Source organism: Corvus cornix, chromosome 5, assembly GCF_000738735.6.
Source record: "Corvus cornix cornix isolate S_Up_H32 chromosome 5, ASM73873v5, whole genome shotgun sequence".
NCBI lineage: Eukaryota > Metazoa > Chordata > Aves > Passeriformes > Corvidae > Corvus > Corvus cornix.
The window spans coordinates 32,740,955-32,766,426 of record NC_046335.1 but is presented as its reverse complement, the minus strand read 5'-3'; the positions used below and the strand labels follow the sequence as shown (position 1 = coordinate 32,766,426).

The following is a 25,472-nucleotide window of genomic DNA, read 5'->3' as shown; positions in this document are numbered from 1 at the left end:
TCCAAGCGATCTTGTTACGTAGGTTTTAAAAACAGCCTGACAGGGTGCTGCTCTGCGCCAAGGAGCTGGGTCCTGCCTCTCTTAACATGGTGAGATTTTGCCATTGATTACAGGGGGAGCTGATAAATCAGGGGCAGAGTATGGGTAAATGCACTGAGCTGTTGTTCGAAGCATGAGGCTTGAGTTTTTATCCTAATCTCATCGAGTGAGCTTCACAGAAAGCGCTATCGAGAAACTATCTTCATTAGTTTAATTCTTTAGTCCTGTGTATTTTACTACTCATCCACAGGAAAGAGTACGACACACTGCGAACTCCTTGACCCTCACACCTCAGCGTTCAGACTTCACAAGCCAGGGAGAACTTTCTAAGAACTCTCTAAGTCATTTAAAGCTGAGAAATCAGAGGGTTTGTGATAATAAACTAGCTGGAGTCACACTCCCATCAAGTTTAAAGCTAGCCCAGCGTGCCTGCCGCTGAGCCCCTGGCTGGGGCTGACTGCCGAGCTGTGGGACTGTTCTGAGCTCGGCTCCGGGCCGTGGTGCCAGCAGCGCGTCCCGCTGAGGGCTGATAAGCATCGATTCCTCCCCGCTTCCTACCTGGAGCGGGCTGGAAAGGGCCCGCCCCGCCCCCGCCGCTCCACGGGCCGGGCCGGGCCGGGCCGGGCGCGCCCCCCGCCCCTGCCGCGCGGTGGCCCCGCCCCTCCCCGCCCATTGGCTGGCGGGCGGGGGCGGGGCGGGGCGGGGCGGGGGCGGGGCTGCCGTCAGCTGTTCGCGGCGCGCCCGCCGGCGCCGGCCGCAGTTTGGCGGTGCGGAGGCGGCGGCTTCTGCCGGGACGCCCCGTCCCCAAGGGACGCCCGTCCCGGTTCTCGGTGAGTGCCCGGGAAGCGCCTTCGCCACTGGGGGCCGGCCGCTCTGAGCCAGGTCGTCGGTGAGGGCGGTTCCGAGGCCGGGTGCGATCCTGACAGGGAAAGGGGGTCGCCTCGGAGTAGCCCCCGCCCGGCCGGTCCTGCCCCCAGTCCCGCGGCTGCTGGGGAGCGGGAAGAAAGAGGGAGGGTGCGGGCTAGGAATGAGCTCGGTAGGCACTGAGAAGGCAGATTATTTGCTGAGGTAGGCGATGGCTGATTCCACAGCCAGCGCTGGCCCTCCCGGGCCGCCCCGCCGAGCTCGGGTGTCTCGTCCCACGGCGCTGCCCGGAGGAGCCGCGTTAAACCTCTTGGCCTGGGGCACATCTGCGGGGCTGGAGCCCGGGCGGGGAAGAGTTAAAGGCGGCCGGCGGTGGCGAAGCGAGGCCGGCCAGCTTTGTTTTGGGACGCTGGCACGCACGTGTGCGCTGAGCCCTCCCTCCGCTCGCGGCCCGCTGCCTGTCAGCGCGAGCGTGCGGCTGCCCCGGCCCCGCGGCTTTGGCCGCTGGCTTGTGGAAGGAAGCGCCGTGGGTAGGACACGGCACCGGAGGCGCGCGGGCTGCCGTGCCCGTGTGCCCGCCGTCGGGTAGAGACCCGGAGCCCGAGCTGTCCGGTGTCTGTGGCTCCCAGCGTGAGCTGCGTTTGGAGGTTATAGAAGGAGTTCCAGCGAGTTGTAGGACGAGTTATCCTTCGCGCTGCCTCGGCGTTCTCTCTTCGGCGTTTCTGAAGAGCTCTGCAAAAAGGTCGGGCCGTATTGCAGGAGGTCGAGTTAAACTTCTTGCTCTTTAAACCCTCTTTTGTTCGGGGTTTGCTCTGTGCCTTTGCTGCACTTTCTTTGAGGAATGCCCGCGTCCCAGTGAGGCTGACAGATGAGATCTGGCAAACCTTCCTGCAAAGACAAAGTACATTCCCGCCTGCCTCTCTGTCAGGTGACTGTGATCCAGCAGAAGAGCTGGCAAGGAGATCATCCATGCCTGCCTCTTGGGGCCCGTAACTCCTTTCAGTGTGCTACTTTAAGCCATGGATGAGAATGCTAGGAGTGCTCTGCCACTGTTGCTGTCTAGCAGAGCTGCATCCAGCTCTGGGGCTGGTACCGGTTCTGCTCTGCAGAAACTTATTTGGGAGTTGTGGCTCAGTTGTGTGAACTGCTGAGATGCAGCAACTTAAATAGCCATAGTGTTCCCAAGCCAGAGCCCTGCACAAACAGTTCTGGCACTACTTGGTCCTGTTGTCTCTAGTGTGCTGGTGTCCTGAGTGCTGCTCACCTGGGGGGAGATGGGAGCACCAGGGGCAGCACTGAGCACATCCTTATAAAATTATTATTAATGTCTCCTTCAGGCCTGAAATTCCTCTTGCTAGTCTTCCATTCTGTTAAATGCTTCGCAAACCAGAGCAAAGGAAGAGACATGAAGAGTTGAATTTCACTGCCTTGTTTGGAACTGGGTGGAAATCCTGGAGATGGATCTCTTAGGAGTCTGTCTTCCAATTGGGTTAGAAGCACAGGTAACAGTAAAGGGACTTGTGGCATTTTTGGTAATACTGCTTCTAATTGCTTTATGTTTACAAAGAGCTCTGAAATAGTGATTTAGGTTGTTTGGGGATTTTTCCTCTCCACCATCTTTGTCCAGCTTTGTGCTGCAACAGAGCGCAGGAGTGTTTACTGTGGCAACTACCAAAATCCTGCTTTAAATGCTGACACCAGCCCTGTTTTTCTTTAGTAGTAGGATGAATCATTGCACTGACAGTGCATGTAGGCTTGAGGGTAAGAGGGGTAAGGAAGTGACTACATTGCCAAGTTTGGGACACATCTTAAGTGGAGCTGAGGGGAGAAATGAGAAGTTGAAAGGAAAGCTGGCCCTCATAGGGAGAAGTAATGGAGAGCTTCACAGAAGTGGCTTTGACAGTTCTTAAGTTTTGCAGCCACTGGGGTTTCTTAAAAATCTGGCCTTGCAGCCTTGTGATTACAAGAGCTTTTCTTCATCAATAAGCAAGAGGTAGGGAAAAAGTAAATGGGATACACAATAAAGTCCAAATATGGCAGGCCAAAGCAAAGCAGACCCCAAAGAAACTGACTGGCCATGGGGCTATTGGAAGGATTTGGGTTGCTTTTTAAAACATCTTTTCTGTTTCTGTGTGCTGAGGTTGGGGATTTGCTATCTAATTGTGAGCAGTTGTGGAATTGGAGCTGTGGGTGGACTTACACACATGTGAACTTTCTCTCTGGCCCAGCACTTGAGGACTTTCTGCAAAGCCTTGACCTTCACCACAGGTCACTCACCTCTCTCATCTATGCAGATGGGCAGCAACAGGAAGTGGGGAAGAGGGAAGGTGTGGTAAAACCAGCTGTGTTTTATTGTTGGAGCAGAAGGCGTTCTCTCCTGGACAACATTCTTGTTGTGTCTTAGCTGTTTCCTCAAATGTCCCTTTATTGCAGGAGCAATGGATCGCCCCAGCTACCTGGAAGAGGACTATTCTAGCCTGGATGGGCTGGACGATGACGTGTTTCACTCTGATGACTTTGGACTTGCAGGTCAGCCTGGTGAGATGACTGCAACTGGCTTTTTCACACAGAACCAGTCCTACAGCTGCCTTCTGGGGAGGTTTCAGCTATTCCCCCTCACACACTGCTGTGGTCCCGGTATCAGGCATCCTGAGCAGCAGGACAAGGCAACTCAAACACTCAGCCCATCCTCTTCCAGTCAGGATGTTATGTTGCCTTGTGGAGTCACTGAAGAGCCACGGAGACTCTTCTATGGTAAGAGCACTCCAGAGTCACTAGCTTTGCAGCAAGGAAACTGTCCCTTTAGCACATCCCCAATCAAGCAAGGTCTCTTTCATTAGGGTGTTTTATTAAAGGACTGAAATTTTGCTTTAGTCCTACTCCCTCAAGAAAGACAACTTGTATTTTCTTACCCTTGCTTGTTCACTGCAGGAACCAGACACTTGCTCATTGCTTCTGCTGTCTTTGATATTCTCTCTCTCTCTTTTTGGCTTTATTCTATCACATTTGATTTTACTGCTAGATGTTTAAATGTTCGCCTTACTTCATATCCTACAATTTGCCTACATTTTTTAACTACCAATGGTGGGTCTCATCCACATAGGAAGTGGAAACTCCTAGAAGTTTTCAGTGGACAGAAGAAAATGCAAAAAGTTACAGCTTTTAGGCTCTTTACTGGACTTAAAGTTGCTGATTAAGTAGCATGTCCATCCAGTATTTTACTAGTAATTGATGGGTCACCACTCAGCTTTGTGTATCCAATTCAGCTTTAATTCCAATCACTAATATCACCAAATACCAGAAAACTGAGAAAAGACTGACAGAAAAGATACTGCTACCTTTAAGGGGAGACAACTTGAGGGAGATATCCTGTAAAATTGCAAAACTGCCATTAAAAACCCCCAAATCACAGCACTTGGCTGAACTATAAACAAGCAAAAGGAATCAATTTTAAGATCTTGCCACTCATTTGACTATGGGAATCAGTGCAATGCTCTGCTTAATCGATATAAGTTTATTTGAAATTGGGCAAATATTTTACTGCACTGTGTTACAGTACACGGTCATTGTTTGGGCTTCAGGAACTAGACTTCAAAGTCAAAAATTTAGGATTATGTGCAGCTCTTTCCTCCATGAGGTGTACTGAGTAGAAAAGCTAATCTTTGCACTGGAAGAATCGCTCTTCTAATCTGTTTTGTAGGGAGTGCTGGTTACCGTTTACATGTCCCCCCAGCTGGCTTTGTGTTGGATCCGCACCTCCAAGAGGAACCTCAGGAAGGCCAGCGGGAAGCACGTGCTGAGGTGCAGATTGCACGGAAGTTGCAGTGCATTGCCGACCAGTTCCACCGGCTCCACATACAGAGGGTAGGGTGTCTCTGGAGGGGAAGGTGGGGGTTTACCTGCCCAAGAGTGTTACTCTGAAGAGTGGCTCCAGGCATCAGCTAAGTGAGCTGTTGTTTAAGACAACAGACCACCAACAGCGATAAAATGGCAGGAGTATCCTGATGGATTTTGTTTATGCTAGATTGGTTGCTCTTCCTAAGGATTGGCAGGTGGAGGGAAGAGATTGTGAGGGACTGTGTTTACTGCCTGGGAAGGGAACTCTTCTGTGTTAGCTGCTGCTATTCCAGCTCTTCCGGTTCATCAGCAGTGGGGATTGAGGCTTTTCCCAGGGATCTTCCTCATGGTTTTTATTACAGCTTTTACTCTTCTTCTCCAGCCTCCTCACCACCAGCACCTTCTGTTCTGTGGAACATGTAGCCATTAGTGGCTTATATCAGCTCCTTGTCTTGGAAATAACAAGCCTGGAGTCTGTTCTGACACTCCTTGTTGTCTAACGGTAGTTCTATGTAATGTTGTAAAGTATATTTACATCATACTAGACTTGCTAGCAGCTACTAGTCAGACAGTCCTAGCTAGTGTCTCAGACTTGTGACTAACTTCCTCACAACAAAAAGACAGCTGTAAGATGCCATCAGGTCGGAAAACCACACTCCAGATTCTTGATTTTGTTTTCTTAAAAAAAAAAAACAAACCAAAACCCAAACACTGCTGTTCAAAGAAACAAAATAACCATCACCCCCAGAACCCTTGATTCTTTCTTCCTTGCTCTCCTTCCCCTTTGAGTAGAGATGAAATGGAGATCTCAGCCCATACAGAGATGGTCAGAGGTGGCAGAGGCTTGGCAGCAGGCAGCAGTTTGCCACTTCCATGCAAGCCCAAGAGGGGTGTATCTGCTTGTATATTAAGAAATTTTGCTGACTTCAGAAAGGGACAGAAAGTTTATGCTACTCCAAGTGAGTTTGTGCTCTGTTAACTGTGGGATCATTTGCAGCCCTTCTCAAAGGTAAGTGAGGATCTCTGTCCTGGTCAGAGAGTGTGGCTTGTGGCTGGGCAAAGGCTTGGTCCTCTCTGTGTCATCTGAGAGATGAAGAAATTCTGGGACTTCTCATCTCCTAACAGGTGGAGGATTAACGAAGGAAAAGGAAGATTAGCTTGTAGAAATGTAGATGGGGCTATGAATGTCATTGAGCAAAGTGCAGGAATAAAGAGCTACCACGAGACTTTTAACATGTGTTGTTTGTGGTTGAATGGGGTTTTCCCCGGTGGCGCCTTTTTGCCAGCGTTAGCTGCAGGCCCCGCTCTCTCGCCAGGCTGTCTCACAGGAAAGGGAAGGTTTAACCAACTTGGCAGAGGAGCCCTGCTCTGAACTGGTGGAACTGGTTGTAACTTGACCCGTTTCATCTCGGGGGAGTGTCCCTATCTGATGCCCGTGCCTTGGAAACGCGTCCAGGAGCGCCCACCCGCCCTGGCCCCGCTACGGCAGCCGGGGTCGGGCTCCCGGTGCCCGGCCGGGGCTCCCGGTGCCCGGCCGGGGCTCCCGGTGCCCGGCCGGCCCCCGCAGCCGCGGCCGGCGGCCAGCCCGGCGTGTGCAGCCGTAGTAAACAAAGGCGTCCGGCTGCGCTGGGCGGCGCGGCCCGGCCCGGCCCCCGGGGCCCGCCAGAGGAGGGGCTCTGTGTTCTTTGTTTGAACTGGAACAGCAACAAGTTGTAAAGGGGACGGCAGCGGGGGCCTTCAGCCATTTAAATTTGAAAACAAAACGGGGAAAAAATACCAAAAACCAAACCAACTCTAAAACTTAACCCGAGGACGGAGTAGTTCAGCCAGTGGTTATCCACAGCCTGACCCTGGGATAGGCCTTGGCATTTGGATCTGCTAAGGGATTCTTTCTTGTTTGTCAGGGAAACTGAGTATTGAGCTACATATTGGTGTCCAAAGCACCGTTCCCTGTGGAGTGTTTTGTTGTCATGCCCAATCCCTTCCCTCCCAGTCCTGCATGGAGGATTTCCTTTGGCTTTTGGCATGAATCCCCTGTGGAGAAACCCCTCTGTCCTATGTGCAATGAGTCTGCCCAGCCCGGTGCTGAAGAAGCAGGCGGTCTGCCCCTGGAGACACGTGAGTAGTTCACAATGTGCTGTGGTTTGGAAGGGGCAGTCTCTGAGACATGGAAAACTGGGCTGTCGTTTATCTTGCTGTGAAACTAATCCCTGATTTGGAAGCCCCATTCCAGCTTGTCTCAAACATTTGGTCAAAACCAACTTTCCAGAGTGGTGTTTTGAATCAGATTTAGAATACCACAAAGTTAGTCACACCAGTGTGGTCTTGTGAAGTCCTGAGAGAGAGCAAGCTTGGTTTTCAACAAGCTATGCCTGTTTTCAGAGCCTACAAAACATTTATCTGTGAACCCGTGAAAAGAAAATGTGTGTCTTCTTTCAGTGGAAGTTAGGAGAGGCTTTTAGCATTGGAATGGTGCATCCAGCTAGCTCAAGAGCTGCCTTCTCATGGCTCTTGAGTTCTGTGAGACTCTTCAGCAGTTCAGGTGTGGCCCCCATTCTGCTGCTGCAGCAGCAAGGCTGTGTTGACACAAAGGCTGCTGGTTAATGTACATCCCTGGCTGAGAGAAACTGAGCAGGCAATAGCTGCTGAGGCTGACATCACTGCGTTGTCATTGGACTCAGCTGCATGCATGGTCTAACCCCATCCCACACTGGGAACCCTGGAGAGTCACTGTTATCTCTTCTCTGGGCTTCTGGAGCTAAATGGTATTTATTCTGTGGTTCTTGGCTATACAAAAGATTTTTGGGTATGCATCTAGTAAGAATAAGAAAGTTGGCTGCACCTATGCTTGCTTTTGGCATGAACACCACTTTCAGGATTTCATTTCCTATTAATATGTTAAACAGAAAACAGTAATTTAAAACCTGGCTATTTCATCCTTAGAACAGTGCTAGAGCAATAACAACATTCCCTAGAACTCGGTGTCTTTCATCTCCTTAAGATGGTGAATTTCTTGAAAGGACTTGAGCAATGCTCTGTGTTCCTAAGTAGCAGAGCCTGCTACAGGTTGATCTAGTTTGTAAGGGCTCTGCATAATGACATGTGAGACCCATCTAAGTTTTCTTGAGTTCTTTACTGCCCCTTACCTGATTGAGGCTGTGTAGCTTCTGGCAAACTTCCCTCTGTTGTATTTTTTTCACCCTGCCCCTGGAAAACAAAGGTAGAGACAAGCCATGCTTTCTGCAAGAGAAGCAGTACCTGCTACCTTCTCCTTGGTTTGAAGCAAGTGTGCCTTTGCCACGGCATCTGTAAACTGCTGCTGTAGCCCAGCCTGCAGCTGAGCTTCAAGAGTGTGCTCTGAGGTTATGGAGAATGGAGCTGAGCTTAGGGGATCTGCCGGTTGGTTGGCTGGGATGTGCTTCCCACACCCGGCATGTCCAGGCTGTGGCAACAAGTGCTTGGGCTCTGCTTCAGGTCCTGAGTGCACTTGAGTTTCCTTGCCTTGAGGAGGAGCTTCGACCTGTGCTGAATGGACAGTGGATATCATGACATGAGGGGTTGCTAGATGGGATGTGAGTACACAATCAAGGATGGCGGTGGCAGCAGTGTAAAGCCGCCCCAGAGGAGCACAGGGTTATATAGGGGTGGGGTGGATGACACTGTATATCAGTGTCACACCCCTTCAGTTTGACAGGCTTCAACGAGACACTGGAATGCTACAGCTTTTTCCAAATAAAATAACTTTTTAAGCAGGCTGCAGCTTTGAGGGGACTGCTTTTATTGCATCTCTTCTTCATGGAGATAAGATCACTTCACAGGGGATAAAATTGTCTCTTTAAGAGCCAAGGAGTGGTAGCCTTGAACAGTTCTGGGCTCAGGTCCAAGCAGAGCCACTGGCTTGCTGTATGACCTCAGACAAGTCTCTTGACCTCCTTGTGCTTCAGTCAACCCATCTGGAAAGCTCAGTTTAAAAAAAACTAAGCCTCAATGAGAACCAGATGCTGAATCAGAGCTGAGCTTTCTTGAGTAAATAAGTGCATTACAAACAACAACAAAGTCCCTTTCCAACACATCAGGAATCCTGCAGTTGATTTAGATATGCTGACCATGCTCAAAAAGCCTCTGTGGATCTAGCTACAGAAAACTTAGTTTCTCTAAATTCCCCAGCTGGTTCAGCAAGTAAATCTTACCATCACTGCAACAGGGTTCAGCAGCCCATGGAACACAAATGCCTGCACCGGCTGTGGGCAGACAGCTAGGCATGTACCTGTTTGCCTCAAGCTAATGACACTGAAAATGTCCAGGAGGAAATGTTATTTTCCTTTGAAAGTGAAATGTGTTATGTTTTGCATACTTTTCCTCTCTGTCTCTCATTAGAGTTATCAAGGCCTCCTCTGAGACACTTCTACTTATGCAACAAGGAGCCCGTGTCACTTGTCGGAAACTTAATGGCATGAGAGAATGGGTGCACAGCACTACATGTGCATCATTTATCCCAAACTCCATCAGGCTTTTTTCATTACTAAGAACGTTTGGGGCATTTTAACAGTTGCTTTTTTTACACTGGAATTGTTTGCAGGAATTTGTTCTTTATGATGACTTTATATTTTAGGAAAAATGTTCAGAAAAGCTTCCTAATAATGTAATGCAAAGACTCAGACTGTCCTGCAGCTAAGCCTGTAGCACCATACTTCACCTGTACCTACAGTATCTTTGAGACTTGGGGTACGTGTTTTTGTTCATTTGTTTCCTGAGTAGGTCAGTATGTTTCAGGATCTTCCCTGCTGGCTGGTGCTTGCTGCTGCTGTGCACAGCAGTGGGTCAACTCTTCAGCTCTGCTTTCTGCTCATTGCCCATCAGTGCAGGACTTGAATCTCCAGCTGAGGATGCATGAGCATGGTGAGGGAGAGAACTGCAGAAGTGAGTGAGCCCAGTTTAAAGGGTAGGGGGTTGGTTGGGTGGGAAGACTGAGATGTAAAACAAAGTTATTTCAGGGCTATGGAACTAGAATCCTAGGCTTGAGGAAAGGAGGGGGCCATTCTTATGGTCAGTGGAGTCAGAAATTTGATATGAGGGAGTGGAGATAGATTTTTTGCTTAATGTTGTTAGATTTTCTTTTCTTTCTTTCTTTTTTTTTTTTTTATTTTGACAAATGACAAGGAAGAGGTGGGCTTGGAAGTATACCTTCTCCATGCATAACAATGACACAACAACAACCTGCTGCCCCTTGCCTAGCACCTGTTTTGAAGTCCTGCTGCCTGTGGAGCTGATTACTTGACATTTAGGTTAACAGAAACTTGCTGGACCATTTCACATCTAATCTGAAATGGTATTCTTGGGTATGTTAAGAAAAGAAACTGAGAACAAGAACATAATTATGCCGCTATATAAATCCATGTTTCTACCATATTTTGAATATTACATGAAATTCTGGTTTTCTTCATCCAAAAATGATGCAGCAGAGCTGGAAAAGGTTCAGAGAAGGGCAAGAAGGACAATGGAACTTCCATATAAAAAAATGGGCTAGGACTGCTAAAACATACAAAAAACATACAAACCAAGAGGGAAGCAATATTAAACAGAATAAACATAAAACATAAACATAAAGTGACATGAAGGAGATGAATAGACCAATTTCTCCCAGTAAAAGAACTAGGCAAAATTAAGTCAAACTAGTAGGAGCCAGGTCAAAGTAAATGAGGTCATTTTTCATGCAACAGGTGAAAGCTGTGGAGCTCCTTGTCAAGGCATATTGTGCATCCCAGTGCTTTATCTGGGTTCAAGGGGAATTGAGACAAGTTTATGGCCATTGAAGCAGACATTAAATAAACAGAAACCAGATCTGACTCAGGAAGTCCTAAGCTCAAACTAGTTAGATGCTGAAAGAGAGTACTAGTGGAAGCTATTGCATGTACTTGCTCTCAGCTTTTCCTCAGGCAGCCATGTAAGGCTGCTGCTGGAGGCTGGGCCATACAAACTCTTGATGCAAGTCCCATAGAATCATTGTACATCAGTTTAATAAAAACCGAAAAACTTCCACATCATCCTAATCTAGCCTTCTCTATGCTTTCAGCTGACAAAAGATTTAAATATATTCCGTGTATGTTCCTGCTTAAGATAGGGGAAAATGTTAAAAAGCAAAACTTCCTGCCTAGCTCTGGTAGAGGAAGTGGGCAAAGGATAAGGGAGCTGGGTGGCAGGAAAGCCATGCAAGCGCTGTGCAACTGTGTGCCATGAATCCTTCACCCTGCCAGACACAGGACTGTCTTGAGGCAGTGGGGCCACAACCTCAAAAGACCAAGATTGCTCACAATAAAGAGCACAAAACTGTTCTTTGGGACAGTACAAGTGAAGTGTTCTGCAGTATTTCTAACATCAGTGTTCAGTGCTGCTGTCTCTCCTGTACAACCCCTTCAGTCTCCACAGGTTCTAGACTTCCTCAGCTCTTGCAGCACTGTGACAGTGGTAATGTGCTTTCTGCTTGTAGCAGTATGACAGCTGAGAAATTATTTTTCAATTAAGAAATAATTATGGTAACACCCCACTTCTTTTTTATTGTGGGAGAGTAGAAAATGCAGGTTATAACTTGACTGAGATTGTGCAAGAATTGCTGATAGGAACCCAGTTGTTCTGCCTCCAGTCCTCCACCTCGGTTGGTTGATCTTATTAAGATAGTGCCATCTCTGAGGGGGATGATGAGATGTTTGGACTGATTATTTATGGTGAGGAGTGTACATGTTTGTATTTTACTCAATTAAATTTTATGGTGGAAAGGCAGGAAAGCAAGTGCCCGAATGCAGAGTCCTCCTTTGTTTCAAGCCACTGAGGAAGAATGTCCTGCCAGCCTTTCATAGTGTCCGTTTGGATGCTGGTGGGTTTTTTTTGCTTGTTTGTTTGTTTCTCCTCAGTAGCTACCTCGCCAATTGAAAAGGAATCCTTCCCAGGACCGGACCACGGCAGAAAAAATAGTGATCCAAAAACAAGCAGTGAGGCAACTCCTGTTAACCCCAGTTAGGTTTTCCCTGATGGGAGGCAGGCCTGAGGAGGTGCTGGCGACGGGGCCGGAGCCCCCCGAGGGCCGGCGGACCCGGCCGGCGGGTGAGGAGGAGCAGGCGGTGCGTGCGAGGGCCCGGCCGGGCCGTGTTTGCGCTCGGCGGCTGTGTTTATATCGCTCGCTAAATTTAGCCTCTGAGTCATCGGCGCTGCTGACGAGAGGCTGCGCTGCCCGCAGGCTCCAGCCCTGCACCTGCCCTCCCGCCGCCTCCCCGCGCAGCCGGGCGGCCCCGCGCCCACCCCTTCCCCCCGCGCCAGGATATTTTTCCTGTAAAAACTTTTAAAGTGTTATTTTAAGCAAACCCCGAGGCAGACTTTTAATCACTAGGGGGGGTCTCCGCAGCACTGAGCAGTTTTGGGAGCACCTCCCTTCTGCTGGCGAAGGAACGGATGCCAAACACAGGTCAGCGGATCCCGCGGCCCGCGCAGGGCAGGCGGTGAACACCGGGAGCTGTGGAACAGCTCTGCCCCATCACACGCAGGTTCAGTCAATAAACTCTTAAAAGAGTCAAAAACTCTTGCAGCTGCTGGCCGTGGCTGGGCGGTGTGGGGTGTCCTCTCCTGGGCATCTCTTCCTGCACCCTCACGCACACACCCAGAGCATGGGGGCGAGCCGGACCCCGTGCCACAGGTACAGAGTGGTATCAGGTGCGGCTCTGTGGAAATACAGGATCGTTATTTACTGTATTTTTGGAAAATAAGCCAGCGTGCCCCTTGGGATGGGGAAGGAGGGGAAGGCCGGGGGCCTGGGAACGCGGTGGCCGGTGGTTGCCCTTCCCAGGTTGCCGTCAGCTGGCTGTTGCCATGGCGGCTGTCTGCTTCCCCTTCCTGCCTGCGCTGGAGAGGAAGGCGCGAGTGGCTGCGTGTTTGTTTTTGAACTACGAGAAAGTTGAGAAAGGGCTCACCTGCGCAGCTGCGCCGGCAGGAGGTTTGGGGCAACAGCCGTCGCTGTTTGCTGCTCGGATCCAGCGCCTCAGTCCGTGCCCTCTCCCCTGCTTGGGCTGGGCAGCCCATACGTGGGTTTTGGGGGTCCCTGCACCCCGCATCCCTTCGGCTCTGCCCAGTACTGCATATCCTCTCTCCATAAACACACGTGTTGCTTATCTTGTCGCAAAGCCTGATGGAGGCTCATGAGAAAGGAAGCAGTATTTGAGATGATGCCTCCTTCTACCACAGGCTTAGTCCCATGTAAGAGTCGTTGCGAGCCAGAAGGATGGAGTTTCCCAAGGAAGATCTCTCATCCTCTTTGTTGTGTTGCCACGAGAAACCATGTCTCTGAGCTCCTCTGTCATTTTTTTCCTCTGTTACTGCCTCCTTTTTTTCTCTGCTGCTTTTACACATGCATTACACTTTGGTCATTAGGAATCACAGCTGGAAAGATTTGTATTTGACTTCCAATGGTCTGCATTTCTCTCTCCAGTAGGGGACACCTTCTGTAACTTCTGTTGCCGTGGGGACTGTGACTTTCTAATCTTTCTGAGCTAAAGCATATTTTGTAGTAGCACAATATGCCTCCAGCCACCTGGCAGCCAAAACAGCCTTCAGCGATGAGTCAGCAACTGCTCCCGGTGTGCAAGTATTTCTGTATTCAGTGAATAAATAAAATCCCAACAACTTGTTGCTAATACTTGTATTAGTCATTAAAGGAAGAATAATGTTTCTATGTACACATATGCTATTCTTCTTCTTTTTCTCTAACAGCACCGTTTAGGGCCATATTAATTCTTCTAGTTAAGATGGGATCAGAATATGACTTAATTTTCTGGAAGCTGTGAAGCAAAGTCAGAAGCTGCCCATGAGATCGAGAGGGTAGACAGGGTGTACCAGACAGACCCACATACAACATGTGTGTATGACAAACATATGTACTTTTAAAGTAGAGGTGTTAATGGCACATATGCATCAAGAGTAAAAATGAATCTTATTAATCTGTTAAACATTTATGCTCATGGATTCAAAGAGCTGTGTCAGATGGACAGCATTTTCTTTGAAGTGCATTACCTGTCCTGATCTTCCCTATGATCACCCCGTGCAAAGGCTCGGTAGGAGTAAAAAAGGTTTTGACATCTGGGGTGTTATTTGCCAGATATATATCTGTATGCTTACAGTGTGAAACGTATCAGGAATTAATTACAGGGAAGGAATAAGTGTCGGGTCAGTCATGTTCCTCTTTCATTTGCTTCCAGTAAAAGTCTTGCATGTTTTTTTTGTGTTTGTTTACAAGTAGTCTGGCTTTTGGTTCAGCACAGTTCATGGAAGAGGCTTCACTAATGTACTGTTGCTGCAGAGGACACTTTTCCTGTAAAATGGCCTTTCCCTGTGACTCATTGAAGCATTCATGCTAACGCTTCAGACAGACAGTCTCTTAAGGATATCCCCTTTAAAAAGCAGCAGCTGCAATAGGAAATGGTTTTATGTGTTTCCAGCTTTGTGTTGACTTACTGTATTCACAAGTCTACTCTTCTTTAGTTACAGTTAGTATAGAGGGCAAAAGATGCTTCTTTCCTTCTTGGGAAGGGAGCCTCAAAAGGGTTATTTTGGTGCTTCCCATGGAGGTGGCAAAGTGTTCATCCCTGGTATTTTTGTGCAGTAGTGACCCTGAGGATTGAATTATTTTGATAAAGGACAAATTGGCCTGGTGAAGCTTAGGGTAATTATACATCAGTGTTGCAATAGTTACGAATCTTAGAAAAATGTCTCAAAATGTATCACATCTGGAAAAAAACCCAAAAAACCAAACAACCGAAATTCATGGAATCACTCTTCTGGGTTTTCTGTCCTTCCTGACAGCAAAATTATACCACACCAAAAACCCCTCAGTCTTGAAATATTTGAGAATTTTGGTCTTGGCTGAGGCATATCTAGGAAAAAAGACACAGAAACTTGTGAAAAGGACTTTTTTTAGTTCTTTCCATAAATTGTTTACTGCAAATAATATCTGCCATTCCCATTCTGTGGCTTTTGTCCCATGCTGAATTAGTACCACAGAAAGCAGATCAGCCCAGAAGTGGAGCTATAACTCCAAACCCTATTAGCTAGGCTTGCTGCTGAAGCAGGTAGTCCCACCTTGCTCCTCTTCACAGGTCATCATGTTTCTGTTGTCCTGGCACAAGCATCAGTTTGATGATGCCATGGATCGGATATATTAGGATGATGTGTTCAAAAGTAAGGGCAACTTTTTTTTTCAGATTTTAGTTCTGGCCTTGATCATTATGGTGCTCTAATTCACTTTCCAGCACTGCTGTGAGGAGAGGACAGTGTGAGTGGTCTGCTCCAGTGTGTAGGCCAGTGAAAGTGTGTGTGGGACCACACCACCATGGAAGAAAATGCTGGCTGAATATGGACCTAGGGAAATACAAGCAATTCCTAGGCCTAGGAATAAAACCTGGAAAGCTGCCCTCAATCTAGTTCTCTATTTTTTCACTTCAAAATAAAATGGTGTCACCACTCTTCAAAAAGTTATTTGAGATGTTATGCTTCTTATAAGCAAGGGGAAACAAGGGTAAAATATTTCCTATTCTGCTCTTGCATGGAAATCTCCTTGAGTGTATATGGCAATTATGGGAAACACTTTTAATTGGAAAAGGACAAAAATGCTGTACCAAAAAGTGACTTCAAGAGGCAGGGAAGTAAACACAATAGAATATAAACTAAAATACATTAGAGTTTTTCTCATCCCACTGATTCTCTTGCAGGCCTGTAACCCATCTTAAAGTACAGCTCTAAAACTCTTATTTACCAAATAAAAACAAAACTCAATACCTTCCTCAAAAAGTTCCCCCCTTAAAAAAAAAAAGAAAAAAGAGGCATATGAGTTCAGTCCTTCCACTGGTTTTTTCAGAACATAGCCTCTTTTACTTATCACTGGAAAGAGCAGGTAATCCTTTTCTCCCAAGGTGATGTATAAAACTTGAGGAGACAGAATAATTAGAAACTTGTTATGGTGTGAGAAGCACAAAGCAGCCTCCTACATGAAGAAGGACATTAATATGGGGGTTCTTATATGTGTTTATCATCCAACAGTGTGAAATAGTAAAATTGTACATGCCAGATCAGCACTCCTCTTGTGTGCCCCCAATTAACCCACTTTATAAAATTCCATGAGAGTTTCCATTAGAGAGGGTCCACCAGTGAAGCTGAGATGTATTTCAAGCTTAGGATTTGTGTACCAATTTTTAAACATCCTTTTGCATTTCCCTTATTAAGTCTCTATAAGACAATTTTTTATTCTCTTGGCTGCCAGTAGAATAAAATAATCTAACAAAGCAGATTGTCTTCAGAGCCTCTGCAGTATGTTTGTCCACTGTGCTCTCCTAGCATAGCTCCTTGCTTGTGGAAACTGCAGAAGACCACTTTGTTCTTGCATGCTGCTTCATTGACATCTTACCCAAAGATCTCTGTTTAAGGAATCTGCCTAAGCTGTAATGGCTTGATAAAAACACGGGTATCTAGATGTCACGGGGACGCTGTGATTCCCTGTGCATGTTTGAGCAGTTTTAGGAGTGTGGCTGTATTGAGGAGGATGAGAAGAATCTCTGCAGTTTCATGAGGAGGGGCAAACCTGATCAAACTGAGAAGCGAGTAACAAAACAAAAACCATCTTGCTTTTTGAGTGCTTTTTAACCCAGCCCTACAGGACCGTTTATAAAAGATTGTTTTCACCTGTAAACCTAGCAATGCCTGTGCAGTCAGTAAGGACTGAACCCAGGACTAGTTACTTTGAAATAAATAATAGCAGGCTCTAGAGCCACTGCCTGCAGGTTATGCTACAAACACAGTGCTCTTGAAATGTGTGGTGGGATCTGTGTGAACTCTTCCAAATCCATTTCTTCATCTTGTTAAGTCCTGATGGCAAGAATAATGACCCACTGCTAAGATGCGAGATGAACACAGGTTTTCTGGAAGCCTGTTTTGTGTGTACTTGTGATTCAAATGGCACAGATCTACTCACACTGGAATACAACGTAATTTAGTGGCTATCTGGGAGGGCTTTGAAGAGCTGTCTATTGACACATCTCCAATACACCAACTCCAGTTGCAACTCTCTTATTTGTGATTATGTAAAAAATGCCTTGCAACTGTGTTGTTCTGCCCTGTTGGGCTAATCTGGGTTGAAACATCTTGTTCATATAATGTGCTTCAGTGCTCTTTTATGAACTCCTGTGTACTGAGGCAAAGTTGTTGGAAGCCAGTCTTCTGTTTCCTTGTCTGCTGGGGATTGGGGAGGGGGGTAGGGGGGGCGGAGATTTGGGCTGGTTTGTTTTGTTTTCCAGAAATGATCATGCCTGCTTAGCAAATATGGAATTCTGGATGAGAAAATGAAGACTGACTTCTAATAGAGGGTCGGTTATTGAGGTGAAATAGTATCCCAGACTGGGCAATGTAAAGAGAAACCCACCTGTTTGTATGAGATGCTATTAAAGAGCAGGAAGGTGGGGGTATAATCGGAGCCACTTTTGCAGGGGTGATTACATACAACAAAAGGAGGAACAGTGTCCCTGTCCCAAAGCTGCATTATGTAGTCTGGTGTCCCCCTGAAACTCAACTCCCATGTTTCTTCCTTGACAATGGGACCTGAAATAACCTCTTGGTTTTGGTTTTTTGTGTGTTTTCAAGTATGTTCTTGCTTAAGGTTTAATTGGCTCCAGTCAGTAGGAAAGGGCTCCAAGGCTGATTATTTATGGCTTACTGTCAAAAGTGGCTATAAAAAGGGCAGTATTATCTTGGAGATGCTGGGAAGGAAAATGTGGTGGGGGGAGGGTGGGGGAGTGTGTGTGTGCACGAATGTGTTTTCTTGTACTAGATGAAATCAGAGTTTTGCTGTCTCAGCAGTGTGGTTTAAATTGAAGATTAACCCTTTGACCTTCACGGTGTCAAATCACTTACAGATGGATCACCAGTTATATTTTTTTCTTTTTTTTTTTACTTTCGGGGTGAAGGGGGGCTTTTTTTTAAAAAAAAAAAAAAGGTTGTTTGTTCATGCAGCTGGGGCTTTTGAAAGGCTCAGAAGCCAATCTGATTAAAAACAGCACTTGGCTAAACTCTGCGAAATCCTACAAGCAAAAAAAAAGTTTAATCCTCTTGTGCACAATGCATAAAGGGTCTGCTCTTTTCTTTTTGTAATGTTAGAGCTACAATTATTTCTGGAGAACTTATCATTTCCCTCTCTCCCCTCATCCCTTGCTGCACCCCCTTGTTATGCTGATGGGATTAAAGTGTCTGCTCTTGAAAAGTGTAACTGAGTTGTTATTGGAAAAGAGAAGTGGTATGTTGCAATTCTAGAAATATAAATAACCTTGCTTTAACTGTTCTTCTCTACAGCATCAGCAGAACAGAAATCAAGTGTGGTGGCAGCTTTTTCTCTTCCTACACAACTTGGCCTTAAACGCAGAGGTGAACAGGAACCACACTGGGCAGAGGTGAGCTTCGCCCGCCTGTTTCAGGCCACATCCAGTCTGCAGGGAGCACTGAACAAACACTGGTTCGGGGGCGAGACATTGCACACCGCCGGCCGGATGTGAGGACTCTGACTTTCTGATACTCGTCTTCAAGTTTGGGTGTTTTTATGGACTCTTCTTTGCTGCTGCCTGCCTTGTGAGGCAGGGAGCTCTTGTCCAACACTGTTGAAGGAAAGCCAGAATGTGGGTGTGTTTGGTAAAGCTTGCTGCTGGTTCCCCGCACCGGTGACCTTTGTGCAAGGGAGGCAGGTATTAGACTGATGGCTTCCTCTGCCCTGTGTAGTAGTCGATAGTAGAGTGCAGGAGTGTCATTTTGGCTGCTAGTTAAAAATGATGCCTGGGATTGATGACTAAACGTACTTTGGGTATCTTCCAGAGCAGAGATGCTCAATTCCTCCACATTTTTAGCAATGAAAAACATTCAAGTAGCTTAGATCCATCAGGTTACTTGTTTTATTCATTGGTTACTGTTTATTTATTTGTACCCTGTGTGAGAGAAAATCACAAAGAAATCTGACCTCTTCAGCCATTCCATTGGGCACCACTTGCAGCTCTCTCACAATAAGTTGTTCTTTGTTGTTGCCATCAATTAAAAAAAAAAAAAAAATCCAGTGGAACAGTCTGAAAATGAAACCTTCTTGGGGTTCCTGGTGGCTATTAGCTTCTGCCACTGCCTGCTTTCAGTTCAGTGTTCTCAGTGCCCATGAGCCAGCAGGAAGCCAAAACCCATGGAATATGGCACAAGTGTCATTCTTATACAATGCTAATGTATATGTTTTTAGTAGTTTTATGATGGATGTTTATTTTGTTTTGGTTTTCTTTGCTCTCACCATAATGTGGTTGGTCAGGAAGGCTTAGATCCCAGGCATCTGATAATCTTGCTTCAGGATTTGACAGGGAAATTAATTAGCATCTAGTCTGATATGTACACTGTACAAGCAGTGTGTCCATTACTCTAGTATGTAGTGTTTGGAGGCTGCTGTAAGCATATCCTGACTAGCAGCAGTAATATTATTTCAAGGGAGATCTTCTATCAGTTCCCAGTTTGTATGCACTCAGAGGTTTGTCCATATGGCTGACACTATTGGACCAGCACAGGGAAACTACCCTACCAAAAGGAAGTAGCCTTAAATATTGATGGCTACTTCTCTGTAGCCTTAAATATACTTAGTTCACAAACCCAGTAACAACTAGGGTAAAACATGAACAGAGAAGCAATTATTATTTTTTCTTATTATTTTTTCCGAAAATTTCCATATTGCCACCGCACCTTGTTGTAGGTCTCAAATGATACAACCAGCATGAGGAAGAGCTGTCCAGAGAATTGCTCTTCAGTTGTGTTACAAATGTCAGCTGCAGGTGTTGAGAAATTCTTCTGCTCTTGATCCACTCTGAAAAATAAGCATTGCTGTATGGAAGAGTAGTTTACTTGCACATATACTTTCGTTCTCCACCCCTCTTTGCATATTTGTCTCTAACTCATGCTTTCTCTGGTATTTGTGTAATCTCATCATTGCACTGTAGCGTCTGGTAACAGTTTGCTGAACAGACTTACATTTGGACCTTCTTGCTCTCTCCCAGCCCCATTCTCTTGATTCGCATCCTGCTCTACTGGGGCAAAATGTATTTTAGCTCCCTGAAAGAGGTCCCCAAGCCTTTTTCACCCTCATATATTCACAGTCACTCTCCTTAAACATAAGGAGAGAGTTTATGTGAGAAAAGCCTTTTTTTTCTCCTTTTGTGTTATTTTTCTAGCTAGGGCTAGAGTAATATGTTTGTCCACGATGGTTAATAATTCATATAAATGAATCTCAAGTAATATTTTTGGGGGTGGGTTTTATGGAGAGGGAGGGTGGGAATTTTTTTTTTAGGAGGGGAGATTGTTTTTGGTTTTGTGTTGTTTCTTTAAGCATGTGCACTACAGAGTTACCCAGAGTGATCTAAGTGATAGCTGTTGCTGACTATGCTGCAACAGGATGGAAGCCTCTCTCTGCCCATGCTGACAGAGATGAGGCTTCCCATACTTTGCTTTGCACAGTCTGCTTGATGTAAACGCTGGTCATTGGAGAAAGATGACTTAAATTTAGGTGGAAAGCTTGAGGGGTAGTGCAAGCACAGACTGAACTGGGGACCCCTGAGAAGCCAAATGTTAAGGAGAAGACTCTTGAGTAAGAAGCTCTTTAAGAGGCAGAAGTGGAAGTGCAGAGGCTCAGGAAGCAATGAAGCAATGATGCCTCCCTGTGTGGCACCCTTGGATATGATGCTTGCATTTTCCTCTGCTTGCCAGGACCCTTTTATCAGGAACAGTCAGTGCTACATCATAACAGCCCTGCAAACTATGAAATATTCAGCAACTGCTTCTGACATTTAAATACCATTGTGAGCTTTCCCCTTCCCCTCTGCCTTGACTTGACAGCTAAGCAGGCCAATAAGGCCTGTCCAGATGCATAAGCTGGAAGGATAAGTCTGGTACTTTCTAGTGTTGAGACCCACCCAGTTTATCTAGGACAAGACTCTTCCTAACATGGAGAAACAAGTACCTGAAATGGTTCCTCAGTCAGGCTGCTGGCCTCAATAAAGTCATTTGGCTCAGGGAAAGACACATCTTTGCCAGTCCATATTTCCCACTGCAACAACAGACTTATCAAAATTGGTCATGCCAGGGTCTCGAGTTAAAATCTCCTTGAACAACAATACTTGTAATGGAGACATAGAGCTAATGCTAGACAAAGGCCGACTTCCTGCAATATGCGTGTTGGTTACTGGTGCCAGAGATTTACAACCACTGATAATATATTTAATTATATTCCATATCTGCGTGTCTCAGAGAAAGGAAATATGCTCTGTCAACCCTAAAGTCTTACTTTGCTTCATGTAGATTTGGAGGGGCAGGCTGGTTATTCTCTTAGGGAAAAGCAACTAATTAATACTTAAAGTCTCACCTACTTGGGGAAACAGTGGGAAGATTTCACACATTTATCAACAAACACATGGATGCTCAGCACTCATCTATGTGTCACCCATTCTATGTTTGTAAGGCCCCTTAAGCACCTGCTGGGGAGATCTTGCCCACAGAGTAGCTACTGCAGTACAGCGTGGGACATATGTCGATTATTTGGAGAAACGGTTCCAAAGAACATGGTTTAAATCCTGTTGCTGAAGGATTATGCTCAGGTTTTTAGATATTAGTTTGTTTTGGTGAGAAGAATGGGACACTGTTTCTCTCTGTGCTGTAAAACTAGAGTCTAACAATTTAGAAAGAAGAGTTGGATCTTTCTCCTAAAACAAATTCCTGTTTTTAATGAGTAGTTCCTAAGGAAACCTTGAGGTGCTGCTGATGGTGCCAGCAGCCTTGAAATATCTTACTTGCCTTCCCCAGATCTCCAGAACGGCTTCAGACCTCAACTGTCTTTCCTTGAGGGATGGAGTTGTTCCTATCCCTTCCCAGCTTCCCACCCTTTTGAATACTTTGTAACCTGCCCATCCTAGGATCCAGCAAGCCTGGTACTAGTAGGGAATAGTTAGCTTTACTTTTGTTTCCTGCAATTCTTGAAAGCTGAGCCAGTAATCACAAAGTGACTGCCCAGGGATAGCTGCAAACTGCTGCAAATAGGATACAAAAAAGGCAGGGGAGAGGATGAATTTTCATGGAAAGGGCTGCTGCTGGATCTGTGTAGGGCTGCAGCATTCTGTCAAGGTGCTGATGATCTCTGGTAGCATTGAATTCCTGCATAACTGATCACATATTTCAGTTTAAATAGCTTGTTACTAAATATTTGTTGGCTAAACTCTTGTTTGAGGAGTCCTGAAAGAGACTTCCTTGTCAGCCTTTGTTTTGGAGCTGTGTATCAGCAAGGGAATAGAGGCGAGGAACCCAGTCTTTCTTGGTGTAGAAAGTGTGATTGCAAAGACATCTTTCTTTCTACTGGCTGTTTATTTTGTCCCCTCAAGCCTGGATTATGTGTGTATGTGAGGTTACTACAGTCCTGGAGTTGCTCCGTAGCAGTCACTGGAGCTGTACCCAAGGTGGAACTTCATTCGGTGTGGCACTTGGCACTCTTCTGGGAAACAGCAGATCCTGACCATTAGTAGACTAGGAGGAAAGGTTGGGGGTTTTTTTTAAGAAAAAGCAAAATTACTTGAGGCAGTTATTACAATGTGACCCTATCACTCTACAATGAACTCCACCCTTCCACTGCTGGTCCTGACCCATATCTCTGCTGAAGTTGTGGGAATGGTGAGACTGTGACATGCTGAATGGTGTGCTGTTGAGGGTATTTTTAAAGGGAAAAATAGAGAAAGCACTCAGCATATGTGCTAGAATCAAACAAGAATGCAGATTTGTGGAGGTCTTGCCTTGTTTTACCAGCAGTATTTACTGTGGGATCATAAATAAAAGAACCATGGAATGCTGGTTCATATTAATGGGAGGTCTGCACATGAACCGAGCACTGTTGAGTATTAGCATAATTTGACAACAAAGGTTTTAATAGTGTCCTTCAAAAGAGTCTGTCGTTCAAACTGGCATTTGTGATCATTTGCAAAATGCCTACCTGTTGCCTTTGATTGTTTTAGCAAGAAGAAATACCTCAAGGAATTGATAAAAGATCCTAGGACAATCTTTTACAGTTCCTAAAGACTTCAGTGGTCTCTGTTTCTTTGGTTTGCATGTGTTCACACAGGTGTTACACAGCTCAGTTCTTCTCCACCAGGAAAAGCAGAAAAGACCAAACACATCAAATGCACTGGAATGTAATTATGTGTGTGTGTGAGAGTGTGTGTGTGTGTGTTCTTGAACTGAATGCAGTCTGGCATCCCCTACCCTTCTTTCTTCCATGTGCCTCACCTTCCCCCTTAGCCACAGAAAGGAGGGTCTCTTCCTGCGAATCCCATGCTGGAAGTTGGTTTCTGGGAAGCGAAACCTAATGTCTGTGGGCTGTTTTTTAAAGCCATGTTTCAGTTCTGTCTTCAGACTTTTTGCTGCCTTTGGGGAACAGAGGGGTGGGAAGGGTAGATTCTTAAACTGTTTTTAAAATCTATTATGGAAATTTTGCATGTATAAAGTTATTCTTAAATCTAAAGGAGTCTCCCCAGTTTGTGGACATGGCTCCAGGAGAGCATCATCACCAATTCCTCAACTCAGTTTTAGATGAGACTATCCTGAAAGGAGTATTTGATGACAAAATGGGGAGAGATTGGTGTGATGGAAAGATGACATTGTCAGTATCTCCTTAAATACATGTCAGAAGTTAGGCTTGTAAAAGGGAAATTTTAAAACAACCCACAGGATATGTATGTCTGTTTCCACTGGGTGCATTTGAAAATCCTGCCACTAAATTTGAGTTTGGGTATGTAGATGTTGGGTTTTTTTGGTTAAAATAATCATGGCTCTCTTCTGTTCTCTTCCATGGTATGTAGTACAGTCTCCCATGTTTCTAGGTGAAATTCGCTGATGAGAATACTGTGAAATGTGGATTCACATTTTCTTCCCCTCCTTCCCCCCCTGCTTCCTGCATGACTGTTCTCCTTCAGTGGGATATTTAAAAAACAACAACAACAAATTTCAGAATCCTTCATCTGGAAAACAAAAAGGGTAAGATGAGCTAGAATTTGCTATGTACTTAATAAACTTCCTCTCAGTGGAGGGTTTCCCCATGCCTTCTGATTTTCAGCAGAGTATGACATTGTCCTGCTGCAGAAGTAAACCTGATGCTCTCCTGTGAGATTTCTGTCTGGATTAGTCCTGAAGTGCACACACCTTCTTTGCCATGGACTGAGACCCAGTGAGAATGTAGCATTTTTTTTATCCTGGTTGTGTGCCTCCAGGACTCCTGCCTGTACCAATGGTGACTGGGCAGAGCTCCTTTTTTGTATCTGTGCAGTATATTTGCTTTGTGCTTTCTTCTTTGGTGCTTTTTAATACTTTAATACTTGGATTTTTTTTCTAATAACTGGTACAATTTTTAATAAAATTGTTAAATTTGTCTGTGTTCCTTGTTTTATTTTTTAAGGGATGAAGGGCATTTACACAGCTGGCCCGTTCTGGAGTTACCTAAATCAGTGATACAACTTGGGTTGTTCAACTTTGAAAATATCTGGTAGATCATTTTATGTGCACCCTTATACCAGGCCCTGCAAGAAGAACAAGATTTCCTTTTGAGATTGGACTGCTTTCCTTGAGCATAATTTGATTTATAAAATAGTCTTTCAAGAAGATATATTTCCATGCTTGGACAGAGAACTGTTGCTGCTTGGAACTGCGCAGTTAAGCTGCTGCTTCAAATCAAATAGATCTTGTTAAGATACACATGAGGTACATCCTCCAAATTTTCAAAATGTAATCTTTGATTGATGACTGCTTACCTGCTGCCTACACAGGTACATTCAAAGGCACCGAGGCCTAAAGAATAAAGGCTCATTGCTTGGTAATCCTATTAAGGAAATATGGTTCTTACTGGTCTTCTGACATAAAGGCAGCAGAGGAAGGTGGCCACGTTTGAGAGTACTTGTAGGGTGGTAATGACTCCTTGAAATACAGACATGTGAACGTCTTGGCCATCCCAAGCACAGCAATCATCAGACCTGTCTTCAAGTTTTTCTCTGTTCCTATTGGGAAAAACTACCTCCACTAAGTAAAGGTAGTTAACCTGGGTGGAGCAGCAATGGTGATACGTGTATTGTGAGTTATTTATAATATAGCTGGTCAAATTCCTTCAACCACATCGTTCCTCCAGTGCAGTGCTGCTGCAGTGTGCATGGGAGGCTTTAGGGAACCAAGTTAACAATCCTACCCGATGTTAAGTTGCCTTGACTGGTGTGTGCGTGTTACAAAAGGGCCTTTCATTCCATGAACACATGATGTGTGTGGTATGAAAAGCTACATGTGCATCTAAGACCACAGGGGGAAAAAGACAGTTTTTCTTTTCATTGTATTAGATCTAGTGAGAAGTGTGTCCCCTGGTCAGCCTCATGTGACTGTGAAAGAGCCTGTTGTAACACACTGATACAAGGGGACAGACGTGAGATTGACTTAGATGGGTGGGTTGGCCCTGGTTTTCTCATTTTCATGTGGCTAAATTCTCACCATTAATTAAACTCTCAGAAGCTTTAATAATTCTTGCACCAAAGAGAAGAATGGCTTTCAAAAATGAACGGTTTGTAATGCTACCCCAGAAGCATTTGCCAAAGCAGCAGGATGCATTGCACCTTTCACAAAGCAAA

At 45.7% G+C, this 25,472-nt stretch overlaps 1 protein-coding gene across 5 annotated transcripts; it reads left to right on the top strand.

The window, feature by feature from the left end:
- Positions 1 to 761: 761 nt before the first annotated feature.
- BMF (Bcl2 modifying factor) lies at positions 762 to 22,968 on the top strand. Of its 5 annotated transcripts, XR_005601987.1 has the most exons (6): positions 762 to 869; positions 2,241 to 2,405; positions 3,337 to 3,657; positions 4,604 to 4,767; positions 6,734 to 6,858; positions 18,115 to 18,172. XR_005601987.1 is itself a non-coding variant. In XM_039552526.1 (5 exons), exons 3-5 carry the CDS (start codon positions 3,447 to 3,449, stop codon positions 18,214 to 18,216), a joined length of 477 nt encoding a protein of 158 aa, XP_039408460.1. In that variant the 5' UTR covers positions 762 to 869; positions 2,241 to 2,405; positions 3,433 to 3,446; the 3' UTR covers positions 18,217 to 22,968. The 5 variants fall into 5 exon arrangements, 4 of the variants coding, with proteins under 4 accessions (XP_039408460.1, XP_039408461.1, XP_039408458.1 ...); XM_039552526.1 differs by lacking the exon at positions 6,734 to 6,858 and having other exon boundaries at positions 3,433 to 3,657; positions 18,115 to 22,968; XM_039552527.1 differs by lacking the exon at positions 6,734 to 6,858 and having other exon boundaries at positions 3,337 to 3,432; positions 18,115 to 22,968.
- Positions 22,969 to 25,472: the final 2,504 nt, after the last annotated feature.